At 37.0% G+C, this 13,872-nt stretch overlaps 2 protein-coding genes across 4 annotated transcripts; one reads left to right on the top strand and one right to left on the bottom strand.

The window, feature by feature from the left end:
* Positions 1 to 214: 214 nt before the first annotated feature.
* LOC122012705 lies at positions 215 to 3,640 on the bottom strand. 3 transcript variants are annotated; one of them, XR_006120296.1, is made up of 5 exons: positions 3,385 to 3,640; positions 3,226 to 3,313; positions 2,841 to 2,920; positions 1,696 to 1,790; positions 1,404 to 1,591 (listed from the first exon to the last, which is right to left on the bottom strand). XR_006120296.1 is itself a non-coding variant. In XM_042569333.1 (4 exons), exons 1-4 carry the CDS (start codon positions 3,488 to 3,490, stop codon positions 267 to 269), a joined length of 303 nt encoding a protein of 100 aa, XP_042425267.1. In that variant the 5' UTR covers positions 3,491 to 3,640; the 3' UTR covers positions 215 to 266. The 3 variants fall into 3 exon arrangements, 2 of the variants coding, with proteins under 2 accessions (XP_042425267.1, XP_042425266.1); XM_042569333.1 differs by lacking the exons at positions 1,404 to 1,591; positions 1,696 to 1,790 and adding an exon at positions 215 to 295; XM_042569332.1 differs by having other exon boundaries at positions 1,405 to 1,790.
* A 7,060-nt stretch (positions 3,641 to 10,700) lies between these two features.
* Positions 10,701 to 13,373, top strand: LOC122011201 (serine carboxypeptidase II-3-like). Its single transcript, XM_042567609.1, has 8 exons — positions 10,701 to 11,094; positions 11,169 to 11,276; positions 11,433 to 11,695; positions 11,811 to 12,071; positions 12,355 to 12,473; positions 12,580 to 12,672; positions 12,949 to 13,054; positions 13,227 to 13,373. Exons 1-8 carry the CDS (start codon positions 10,701 to 10,703, stop codon positions 13,371 to 13,373), a joined length of 1,491 nt encoding a protein of 496 aa, XP_042423543.1.
* Positions 13,374 to 13,872: the final 499 nt, after the last annotated feature.

Here is a 13,872-nt window from a genome sequence, read left to right as displayed (position 1 = left end):
AAGATTTTATTGATTGCGATAGAATGGACAAAGAAAAAGTGGAGTCGAAACGTACAAACAACACTAATTCTTCTAAATTCGGCATAGATGTAACAGTGTGAGATAAATGAAATTTATGAAGTAAACAAAAAATTGAAGTGTGAGATAAAAAACTCTAGATAAAAGTGGTTGTCACCTTGGCAAACTTATTTGATTAACTTGTTAGAAAATGAGAGCCATCTGCAGATTTTGATAGGGAGGTAATTGTTTTCTGATGACCAATTTCTTTATCTGCCTCCTTCAGCAGTTTGCCAGTCTGAAAAGTTCACAAAAAAATACCACAATGAATACACATGTTGCCTAATGACAACAAGAATGAAATTGACTATGCTGTGATGAAGAGTTGGGCAAGGTCTTGACTAATTAAAAAATGAAATCAAATAAGTCTGAAATTTTATATATCTTAGATTTTGTACTGCTATTCCTTGCAACCGATTTGATTTCCTTGGCTCATCAAGAATGAAATGATAGTTAAATTAGATATGATAACAGTCTCTTATAATTATATATTATCAAACGGCATGAAATTTCCTTGAAAGATAAGAGCCACCACAAAACATAGAAAACATGAAAAGTAAACCATGTGAAAAAATGATATATTAGGAACTGGTACAATAATTGTAGGGGGGACTAATATGATATCAGAGAGAAAAAAAATCCATACTTAGCTAACATCAAATCACAAAACAACAAATTTACATATTAGAAGATAGAAACATCCATCAAGTCTTTTGACAAATACAAACTAACTTCTTATATTAAAATTTACATGTTTGTAAAATTTACAAAGTAAGCTTGGATATGGTGGATGAAACTCGGGGTGTTACTTCACTGGACTAATCCTAAAAGTAGACCATCTTCCTCTAGTTCTCGCCTACCGAGGAAATCGAAAGCACAACTTATACACCCTAAAAAGCCAACCTTCAGAATGCACACATTTGATTAGATAACTGACGGTAAAAGGCTGGCAATATACAAGTTCTATGCTGATATCACTCTGAAATTGCAACACAACCTCAAAAGGCTTATGCTCTTTCCTAATAAGCTTTTTTCAATGTAAGCTCAGATAAAAATATAATGCACCTAGGTTAAACAAAATATACATATAAACGCGAATGGAACTTCAATTTACTGAAAAATATCTATAGCTGATTAGATCGATCGTGTTGGCGGTGATGCAATGAAAACTGGTAGCAGCTTCATTGGCACTGCAAACAAACCAAATCAATATGATCTGTTAAACAAAATGCTACTTCAAGACAGATGTTTTTTGTAGATAAATGTGGAGTTTTTTTTTCCTTGACAAAATATGGGCATACAAGAACATTACTATGAAAATTGAAAAGCACTTGATCCTCTGACAGGCAAAATTTGAAGGGGACCTTTTTTGACAAGTAGAATAGATACAATACACATCTCTCTTAGGAATATGCAATCATCTGGCTATTGGATACTAGACATATCAGAATGTAACGGTTGAGGTGATTGAGTCTTGATTAGAGGCTTCAAGGATTCCATGATACTAGAAAAAGAAGGCCTTTTCCATGGCTCGCTGAAGCTCAACATGTGATTTAAGTTAGTGTGTGGGGAAGCACGAGTGAAGAAGTATGTTAATATTTAATAACCATGCCTGCATCAGGCAATAGATATCTATACCTGGCCCAACAGGACTCAATTATGGCAGCCACATGTCTATTTACAGTACTTGTGATCTCAGGCCTTCTTGCCTTGAAGCCAATTGCAGCAACCACCTGCAAGGGCACAGCTTGAAAATATACAGTTAAAGGAAAATAGATCAATTAATGGGACCCAGCACTGTCCAAAGAAGTTACTTTTATTTGTAGCTAAAATAAACAAAGACTTGATGGATAAAATTTACAAAGTAAGCTTGGATATGGTGGATGGTGAGGTAGATGCTTCCAGTGTTTGGAAAAGTGTTAACAAAGTCAATCTTGGGCCATGTTAATAGGTCGATAAAAGTAAGCTTGTATTTTAATTGTTGCTTCTTAGATGGTGAATTAACAGATTGAGAACATCCATATTCTAATCCTGAATATGCTATAGAAGATTGATTAATACAAACTAGAATGACAATTAATGATTGAAAAAAAAGAAACATTGACTATCATTTAGAAGATGAAAATCCTTCTAGATGTCCATTAAAAACTTACTATACATTTTCTGATTCCCAGCACATAAAATCAAAACAAGTAACTGCTATAAAAAATATAAATGACTCCACAAAAGATTTGTCATGGCAAACATACCTTTCCAAAAAAAGTATCTTACAATCTTTAACCTTCAAGGCAAAGAACCAATAAAGCTTGCAAACACAAACGAAAAACATCAAATAACAAGACCTTTTTTCCAAATAATTCTTTTCTTTCTCAAAAGAAATTAAAAAGGAATATGGCATGATTTTTGAAGCTGGCAGAGTTATTACACCTAAAAATCATATAAAACCATGTAAACGTTTTATGGATGACTACCAACAGAAATTTCCAAAGTTTATTTAAATTGAAGCTTTTGTGCAACATGAGTTCTCAAACTTCGATTTGCATGTAGTAAATAAGCATGGCATGGTACATAAAGCTAATAATAACATGTTTTAGACTTATGAAGTAAAAAAACAAATTTCGTCAAGAGAATAATCATATCTATCAAAAACTATCCTCCAACAATACAGAGGAAAACAAATGAAATGAAAGAAAAGAATGAATGGGAATAGTTCAGACTTCAAGAAAAAAAGGAGTCAATTTGAAGCCTATATAGCAATTCCTATAACTTGTACATGTACTTACAAGCTAGGCTCATGCTCAAGTGTAGTCTTCTCTCTATGAGGAGAAAAAATATCATTGAATTCCACAATGGAGAGACAAACCTGAAAATTGACATAAACAATAAATGAGTTCAATGCTTGAACATATAGAACATCTCATTGGTATACCTAACTTAAAAAGTATGGTCAAGATTACTACTAAATCCAGGAGTCCAATTTTTTTTTTGTAACTATAGCTAAGAAATAAAATACAAAGTAACACAAACAAGTAATGGGATGGAGCATTAACCATCAATTGTAACTTGTAAGTCATTAGGTGACTTTTTGTAGTGAGAAGCAACATAAAGGGAAATCATGCCCTGTAATATAAATGAAAAAATAGCACAAATTTAACCAATTAAAAGTACCTATAAACATATCTCACTCTCCTTGTGATATTAGAAAAGTATATCTCGGTTGACATAGTAAAGGGCACATTCACTTGGATGTGGAAGTCTAGACAAATAAAAGATCATTTAGAGAATGACCGGAAAAATAATTATTTACTTTTCATCAAGAATACTAACATAGTGATATTTGGAATGTAACTTGCAACAACCAAGCAAAGTAATTCATTAAGCCATGACTTAATTGAATCCTCAGTAGCATATCTGCTAGCTTGTGCAATTCCATCTTCTTGAAAAGCTTACCAGTATATGGAGATGGAAAAACACGAGAGTTTCAGAAGCAGATAACGATGTCGTTGCCTCGCTACAGGCCACTGCTTAGACCCCCTCGTGTGCAACCGTTTGTGAACGGGCTGCCTCGTGAGGCATCGACCCCCTCGTGTGCATCCATTCGCAAATCGACCACTAGTAAACTAGTGGTCTGGAGAGGCTGCGACCCCCTTGAGTGTGGCCACACCTAAAGCATCCTCTCATCCCCTGGCGAGGTTACACACGGTGCTGCGGAGAGGGAAGAAATAAGATATAGGGTTACCTTTGAACTCCTTGCTTACTGCGAAGAGGGAAGAACCTGGTGCGCTGCAAATACGAAAGGAAAGAAGGGGTGGGAGAGAGGAAACCTAGCGGTGATAGAGGAAAGGAAAGGAGATGGAAGAAACCTAGCGGTGGAAAGGAGATGGAAGAAACCTAGTGGTGACAGAGGAAAGGAAGGAGAGGGGAGGAAATAATGATCGAGTGGGAAGGAAAGTTTAGGTTAATAATGACCAAGTCTGGTCCGGTTATACAGTACTGCCAGCCTTTGGTCGAGTTCGCTTTCGCTCCACTTTCTGCGGATAGGAATCACATACCATCGACATTTGTTTGGCTTTCCGGTACTCTCATGTATCAAACTACAGTGGAATGCCAGAAGGTCTTCTATCGTACTTTCCTATTAGTTGTTAGCTAAATAATGACATTTATAAAACCATACAAAGTTTAATATGATAATTTTTATAAAAAATTAATTAATGATAAAGAATGTCATTATAAAATATTTATAATGATATTTTTTTTAATAAGTTTCATATAGAAAATGTCACAATAGACTTTTTTTCTTGTAGTGAGAGGAAATGGCGTCGATCTAGGAAGGGGAAGGACGGTACGATATAGGTTTAGGTTTGGAGGGAAAAGTGAAGTGTTACTAATTTTGACTAAATATTGGGGGGAAATTAAATTATTTTATTTATCATAGACATCGGGTTTTAAAATCCAATGTTAAAATCGGTGTCTATTAACGAAAAAAAGGCGTTCATAGACATCGGCTAAAAAAATCGATGTCTATGAACGAAAATCTGCGCTCATAGACATCGATTTTTTGAAAAACCGGTGTAAAATACTCAAAGACATCGGTTTTTGCTTAAAACCGTTGTTGTTCCACCGATGTCTATGAGGGTTTTTGTTGTAGTGAAGAAATGCAAGAAATGAGGTTCTTGTTTTTTCAAAATATGAGGCAACAAAATGAGCAAGAACAAGTTCGTAATTAAAAACCAAATATATAATATAAAAAAGTTTGTCATCAATTGTCTTAATTACTTTGAGTTATTTTGCATTCTTGTTAGTAAAATTATCTAATGATGATATTAATTGACACCATTTGTTTATAAAATTAGGTTGCTAGCGGTGGCATTGGTAGTGGTATAGGTAATGATGTTGGTGGCGGTAGTCATGGAAAAAAAATAGTAATGTAAACCAACCTCTAACTGTAGCTCAGGTAATTATTTTACAATTTTTGTTTTCTAAATTACATATTTGTTATAAAATAGATATGGTAGAATTAATAATTTCGTATTGTTATACAGTCAAAAATGAAGGATGTGAGTCATGGAGATATTCGGGATAATGCTAAATGTAAGCAACTTCATTGGTGTGTTGATGGAGTTGTGGCAGAAAGTCGAATTGTATCTACAGATCCAAAAGCAAAAGTGCATCACGTTCTTCTTGGTGGATCATGTTGGAAAGTTTGGGTTGATAAAGTTTTTGTAGAGAAGGTGGACCTAATTAGACCAAATGATGAAATACTTTTTCTCGATGATGCAATAGGAAGTACAGTTACTTGGTTATCTAAGTTTATAGTTGTGTATGACTGATATAGATTCTATTTATTTTAAAGTCATATACTCTTTTGTACGAAAGAAATTATGTTACTTAGTGAATTTTGTGTTACTAGTTTTGATTCTTTTACTTAAGTGATGTTTATGGTTGAATGTGATATTATAATTGTTTGAGTTTTAATTTTATAATTGTGTGTATGTGGTATATGTATGTGATATTATAATTTGCGTGTGGTATTATAATTGTATGTAGTATTGTAATTTATGTGATATCTGTATGTGGTATTTGAATGATTATAACTGCAGCGCGCGATGCGCACTGCGAATGCTCTTAATCACAGCGTGCAGCGCATGCTGTTAATACTCTTAATCGCAGCGTGCCATGCATGCTGCTAATGCTCTTAACTGCAGCGTGCGGTGCATGCTGCGAATGCTATCGATTGCTCATACCTACAGCGTGCGGTGCGTGCTGCGAATGCTATCGATTGCTCATGCGTGTAACCGTAGCATGCGGTGCACACTGCGAATGTTGTTGATTACTCTTAATTACAGCACGTCGTGCGCGTTGTGAATATTTGTAACCGCAGCATGCGGTGCATGCTGCGAAAGCTCATAATGGCAGCGTACGATGCAAGCTATGAAAGCACTTAATCGCAGCGTGCGGTGCGGGCTGTCGATGTTTTATGACTTTTAACAGCTTACAGTTATGCAGCATGCAATGTGTGCTGCGGATAGCATATTTGCACGTTGCGGAAAGGCATATTTGGTGTAGTGTTGTCTTGTCATTTATAGTTATTTCCAACGAAATCGACCAATGAAAATCTGCAAGCACAAAACCAAGCCGGGAAGGGGTTCCAGACGGCAGCCCTCTAACGCTCAAGTCAACTTCTGGCAGCAAGAAATCGAAAGAGAGTGACGAGAACTGTAGCTACAGTGATGAATAGCGCATACCTCCGTTGGAGTCTTGAGGCCCTTATATAGGGCTTCTCAGGGGCGCGCGCACGCACCCCGAGGCATGCACGACCCTCAAAGCATATATGGAATGGGTGTGTCAGAAAAGTGTGTCTGACGCCATACCTCAACAGTACGAGCATATCTCTGACGTGACAGTGGAAACTTCCGTCGTACGATTCTCTGTCTAATTCGGCTGCCGCCATGCTACCTGTCAGCGACGCTGATCTCTAGGAAGATAGAGTTACCTGCTCCCCTTGTCCTCTACTAGGCCGAGCGGAGTAGCCGCTCGGCTAGCGCCTTTCCCGGGCCGAGCGGAGGCCACGTTGGCTAACGCTTTTCGGGCGGGTTCCCGTTCGGCCAGTGATTTGGTGTCCGCACCTACCCTATCGAGCAAATGGATCTTAGCGGCAGGGTTGGTGCCATGTCTACTGTTGGCCGAGCAGGATGGCCGCTCGGCCTTCGTCTGTCTCTACTTTTCTTTATGAGCGTCGGAAACTCAGCGTCAGGCCGAGCTGTCGAGATGTCGGGTCAGCTATCCCTCCTGTCGATCAGGAAGGTAATTCGCCCGGCCGAACGTCTGTTAGGTGCTGACCACGTTGACCTCCTGCTGGGTGGGTTCCCCTCCCTTTACCATCGGATCACATGTCTTCCCTTCAAGTCTAGTCGAAGGAGGCTGAAAGTCTGACTTACTAGACAAGTAGCCTGGCAAGAAATTGGTTGGTCGGCTAGCAGATGAGCTGGATCCCACCGGTTCCTGTAGGACCGACCTTTTTCTCCCGGTCGGTGCTTCGTGCCTTTGTACTTGGTCATTTTGGATACTTTTCCTCACCGCTATCAAGGGGGCGCGCGCCGGTCGGCTACTGCTGACATCGTCCAAATCTTCTCGTGATACGTGCAGATCGCTACCATTAAGGCCGAGCACGCGCCCATTAAATGCTGACCCGTGGGGGGGGGGACGCCACGTGCCACCGGCGCAGTCGTCGCACATCCGAGGTGATAGCTATTGATGTGACATTTGGTGGTTCAAATTCATCGGTCAGATGTACACTTCGATTCCTGTGGCCTAGATCGGACGGCTCAGCTCGGTCGTGCCCATCTTTATAAAGCTTTGGCGTCGCCACTTCCTCTGTGCTCTGTTTCTGCTTCTCCCCCATTTGCTCCGGCGACTTTGTTTGCTTCCAGTGCTCCAGCGACTCCCAGCTTTCTCCTCTGGCACATCATTTTCCTGGAAGTTCTAACTTCCGTCGCTTTTCTTTTGGCCTTCATCGCCCTTCGATATTCCATCATTTTGCTTAGTGAACCCCTTGCCAATCTTGTCTTATTCTTCCGTCGACTCCCTTAGCAAATCCTTCTACCTCTTTGTTTTTCGACTATGGCCAGTTCCTCCCAACCGGTCGACTCGGCTCTCGGCCACTGGTACACCACCATGGAGACTAGATTTGATTCCGGCGACGCGACACATCTTATTAATGTCTTTGACCTCCCGTCCGACCACGAGCTCGTCCTGGCCGGACCGTCCGATCGGCCACACAACCCGCCACCCGACGCTATCTGTTTCTTTCGAGGCCAATTTGTGGCCGGTCTTCAGTTTCCCATCCATCTGTTCATAACCGAAGTTTGTAATTTTTTTCGCATCCCGCTCGCCCAGCTCGTCCCCAATTCTTTTCGCCTGCTATGCGGCGTGGTGGTGTTGTTCCGAGTGTACAACATCCCACTGACCCCTTAGGTCTTCCACTACTTTGACTACCACAAACAATCCGAGTTGGGCACGTATCTCTTCCAATCCCGGATCGTTTAGTGTTTTTCGATAGGATGTCTTCCTCCAACAAGCACTAGAAGGAGTATTTCTTCTACGTCATATTCCCTGAGTGGCCATGCTTCCGCACCCGATGGCAGACCGCTCTGCCACCTCCGCCCCGAACCCGATGGCAGACCGCTCTGCCACCTCCGCCCAAACCAAGGTGCATTCTCTCCTAGTCAAAAATTTGTATGATATGATTCACTATTTGATGCGCAAGCTAGTCAAGTCCAATGTCTGGGTTAAGTCATTCCAAAAGGAGGTAAAAGCCCTTAAAATGGAGACTAACCCAAGTTCTTTGATTGAGCAAGTTCAAAGTGGAAATTGATATCAAGTCCAACAATTTGAGGAAGAAAATTCCACTCTGAAAGGTCAAATCAAAGAACTTAAAGAATCATTAGAACGATTCACTTTGGGTTTCAAAAATCTTGATATGATACTTGAAAAATAAAACGTTGTATACAATCGATCCAAGATAGGATACAAAGTTAAAACTTGACTTAAATCGTACCTATCAATTATCAATTATGAATCAGAATACTAGAAACCAAGTCCAAGCATGAGCCATAAATCAAACTCCATTAATCAAGTTGAACAAAACTAATATTAGATCCCCAAGGGTCAAATACATTACCTAGATAGATCTTATCGAGGTTATGATCCTGGAAGAGCTAATAGAAACATTGTTTCGTTTAGATAAATTTACATTTTTGTTTAATTTACAGCTTTCTTTGCATGCTTATTTTTCTGCTAAATTTAAAATGGTTAGATAAATACTTAGATTTTATTGATACTTGGCCAACTTAGTATCAGGGTGGGACGAGATGATAATATGTTAACAAAGCTTGGTTTAGAGAGGCAAGTGGGATAAGAAGTACCCTACTTGGTCTACATAAATAAGTGAAACTAACCGAAGCTACCTCATCACATCCTAAACTAGTTATATCAAAGTTTCTCAAGAAAACGTTAAGTGTATAATTTCATTAAAATACTTTATTTAGAAGTGATTGTTGCTTCAATACTCAAGAAAGTCCTTGTGCATCGTCACAACCTGGAAGCTTATTTGGAAATGTGCACTTAACTAACTAATTGTTAAATTTAAATCTGACTTAAATGTCAATCAGTAATTAAAATTCAAATTAAATGTACAAAAATAAAATTAATAATCATCTCACATAACTTATAAGGTTGTTTATTTGAAAAGTTAGAAACGGATGAGATGGATGTAAGATTTAAATTTAAACATAACCTTAATAAATTTAATTAAAACTTAAACAATTAATTAAAAGTATTTAATTTTCTTTATAACCTAAAAACATAATCAACTTAATTAATCCTAAACTAACTAACTAAATTAACTAATTCAAAATGTGACTTAATTTGAATTTTTATCTAACTAAATCCAATTAAAACAAAATTCATAATTTTAATTTTTAACTTAAACCTAACTTAAACACACCTAAATGACTCCAAAATTAAACCTTAATTGTCAACCTTAAATTAACTTACCTAGAACTTAAATAAATTTAACACTATTAAAACTTAAGTAATCTTAATCAATTTAATTAAAATTAAACAATTAATTCAATTAATTAAAAGTTTTTTTATTTTCTTTAAAACCTAAAAACTTAATTATCAATAAACTTAATAAACCTTAATTAATATGATTAATATAAGTTTAATTTAACCTAATCCATAATTAATTTAAATCAATTAATTCAAATTCCAATTTAATTTAAAGTTAACTAAAGAATTTAATTCATACTTAATTAACGAATAAATCTTAATTTAATTAAGAATATTAATTCAAATCAAACTTGATAAATTAACCGCAAATTCAATTAAACAGTTCATAATTACAATTAATATACCAAAATTTGAGTAATAATTGTAAATCTTAAACTTAATTACTAATTTACTCTAACTTAAATAATTCTGACTTACACTTAATTAATCTTGAAATAATACATCTAATCTTAATTAATCCTTAATCAGTTAATCCATACTTAACATTTTAGTTAATTCGAAATCAAATAATTTAACTTCATTATTTATTTAACCTCGCTTAATTAAACTTCATTATTAGTTTAACCTCACTTAATTTAATTAGTTAATAATCAAGCTAAAACTAATTAGATCATTATATATGTGATTCACAGGAAGTGCTAAAATTAAATAGATTTAATTATTATGATAAATGATGGTATAATCCAGTGAGTAGTAAAAGTTGATTAAAATTAAGGAAAAAATAAATTAGATTTAAATAAAATATGAATATACATGGAAACTCATTATTAATTATGCATTTTCCACTCTAAGATCTTTGAATTACTATTTACTATACATTATTTCATTGTATAAATATTGAAAAAGCAGTAGAATCTTTTTTAAAATTCTTTTAGTTTTGAAAATGTTTATTCAAAATTAATCATTCGTTTTCCTTTTACAGAGACCATTGCCAAACAAAGCAAACACATCAATCTCCGTCGGCTCCAACAAGAATCCATCCCATAAATAAGATTCATCCCATAATTATCCAATGATTCATCCCATAAATAAGATTCTATTCCATTCCATTCCTCATTCCCAATCAAACAATGAAGCCAAGTTTCAATTGTCTCTTCCTCCTCTGTTTCCTACACTGCGTGGCTTCCAGCACGGTGAGGCAGAGAGATGCACTGAACAAGTTCTACTTTAACAACGGAGTAGGGAGGTCTTCTTCTTCTTCATCATCATCATCTTCTTCTTCTTCTTCATGCGCGAGCAGTCTTCTTTCGGTATCCAGCCTGAAGTCGAAGGTCTACGACAATAGCGAGCTGAAGGAGGGGGACAAGGTTGTTCGGCTGCCTGGACAACCAGAAGGGGTCAATTTTGATCAATACGCGGGGTATGTCACAGTTGACAGAGCTAATGGACGGGCTCTATTTTACTACTTTGCCGAGGCTGCTGAGAATAGCAGGTCAAAGCCTATTGTGCTCTGGCTCAATGGAGGTATGGAAATAATAGAAAATGACGTTGCTTTTTGATCGATAGAGTGGTGATTGTTGTGGCGTGGGTGGGTGCAGGGCCGGGGTGTTCGTCATTGGGGTACGGTGCCATGGAGGAGCTCGGGCCGTTTCGGGTCATGAGCGATGGCAAAACTCTGTACAAGAATCCCTACGCTTGGAACGAAGGTTAGGATCATATGTCATCGTCGTCAACATATATATATATATATATATATATATATATATATATATATGTTATTTCCTTGAGCTTAGGGAGTAGAGTGAAAAAACTTTTATGCTTTGGCATTACCCCGAACCACTGACGTGCATCGTGCAATGCAGTGGCAAACGTCTTGTTCTTGGAGAGCCCTGCCGGCGTCGGCTTCTCCTACTCCAACACCACATCGGACTACGCCAAGAGCGGAGACCGTAGGACGGCGACCGACGCGCTAGTTTTCCTCGTCAACTGGTTCGAGCGGTTCCCAGATTATAAGGGGAGGGACTTCTTCATCACCGGCGAGAGCTACGCAGGCCACTACGTCCCCCAGCTTGCCCACGCCATACTCCACCACAAAGATTGCCTCATCAACCTCAAAGGCATCGTGGTAAGCAATGAATCCCGAAATCAATCAGTCCGATTGACCCTCTCTCCTTTTTATTGCAAATTAAATTGGGAAAGATGGATCTCGATCAATTTCAAATTGATTTTGGATGACCTAGATTGGGAACGCAGTGATCAACAAGGAGACAGATAGCAAGGGGACGTTTGACTACTTCTGGACGCACGCGTTGATTGCCGACGAGACTATTCGCGCGATCCACAAGTTTTGCAATTTCTCGCCGGACGCCCGGCGGACAGCTCCAATGTGCGACAGCGCACTCAACGAGGCCAGCCTCGCCGTTGAGGAGTTGGACATCTACAACATATACGCGCCACTGTGCTTCTCGTCGGGCGTGACGCCGACTCCAAAATCGCCCTCGGTTTGTCTCTTCCGAGCATCATTACATTTAATTATCTCCATTTTTATGGTATTTTCAGAGCCAATTTAGTTCGAATCGATTTGACCTGTTAACTCAAGAATCGGAGGTCATCGCATTCTTGTTAGATCACTACAAGGAGCAAGCTCTAACTAAAGCTGGAATTTACCCAGATTGAAATGTCATATTTAAATTCTGATGCAGATTAAGAATTTTCACTCAATCATATCAATTGTGAATAGAATTAACTAACAGATTGAAATGCCATACTTAAATTCTAATGCAGATTGAGAATTTTGATCCTTGTACTTCAAATTATGTGGAGGCATACCTTAACAATCTTGAGGTACAGAAAGCTCTACATGCCAATATCACAAAGCTCAATTACACCTGGTCTGGTTGTAGGTATATACATATCTCATAAATATAATACGCCATTTGATAATTTTATTTTTCTTTTAAACAAAATAATGAAAATTCAACTCATTTATTTATATTTGTCTCAATGCAGCCAAGTGATACCTAGTTGGTCAGATCAGCCTTCCACAATGTTACCAATTATTCACGAATTATTATCTAATGGGATTAGGGTTTTAAAATACAGGTAAAAAATCATTAGATGTCTTCATCATATCATAGGGTGTGAATCAGTTTTCCATTTCAATACTTTCATTTATATAGGTGTATAAATTTTGTGGTCCTTATACACATTATGTAAGTAAAAATAGCATATATAGGTATATCAATTTTGCAAGTATGATGGCTTTAAGATTTCGGCATAACATCTATCATACAACAAAGATACCGTTCATTAGATTGCGAGTGAAGGGGTTTTCAATCAAATTTTGTCTCTAGCTAAGCGTTGGTTGGGTTTGTGTAGCGGTGACATTGATGGAGTAGTTCCTGTTACTTCCACAATATACTCCCTCAAGAAGCTAAAGCTTAAAGTGAAGATTCCATGGAGAGCTTGGATGCTTAACAGTGAGGTAAACAATTGTGTCATTTTAAATCTTTTCATAAGATATATAGTTAATTATCCTCAAATCCTATACATTGATGAGAAGTTTTCCTCTATTATACCCTTCGTTGCTCTAATGATGGTGACAACTAGTAGAACAAACGACATTAATTTTGATGATTTTTATTATGAATATATAGGTTGGGGGATATACTGTGATGTATGATCACAATTTGACATTTGCCACTGTTCGAGGAGCAGGACATGAGGTTCCAAGTTATCAGCCAGCTCGAGCTCGGGAGATGATCAAGAATTTTCTTCAAGGGCTGCATCTACCTCCTATTTAAGCATTTCAAAATAGAATAAATTGATATGTTGTTATTTATTGTGATATTAAATGTTACATAAAATTTAATCTATGATTTTTAAATATTATCTCTAGCTCGATTTAATCATGGTTTCAGAAAATAATTAATATTAAAAAAACATTTTTCTTTTTAAAAAAAATCTTAAGATTGGTTCACTAAACCAAATGCTCATACTATGAGTCATGAGCATGATACAACAATTAAATGGGCTACTAACCATTATGTGCCAAGCCTAATAAACCTAAATTACTATCATAATTAATTACTTATTATAATTTCTAGTATTAAATTATAAGACTTGCTGTCACGTTAAATTTTAATTTAAATTACTTATTTATTTACTCATTGACAATTTTATGCATGTATATATAAATTCTTAATTTACAGAATCAAAATGTAAAATAAAATGACAAAAAATTATTAGAACAATATTTTTAAAATAATAAAAAAAACTAGATATATTGTCAGAAACACCTCT

The sequence above is a fragment of the Zingiber officinale genome, chromosome 8A (genome assembly GCF_018446385.1).
Source record: "Zingiber officinale cultivar Zhangliang chromosome 8A, Zo_v1.1, whole genome shotgun sequence".
NCBI lineage: Eukaryota > Viridiplantae > Streptophyta > Magnoliopsida > Zingiberales > Zingiberaceae > Zingiber > Zingiber officinale.
The sequence above is the reverse complement of the archived record's forward strand: the minus strand, read 5'-3'. Positions and strand labels throughout refer to the sequence as shown.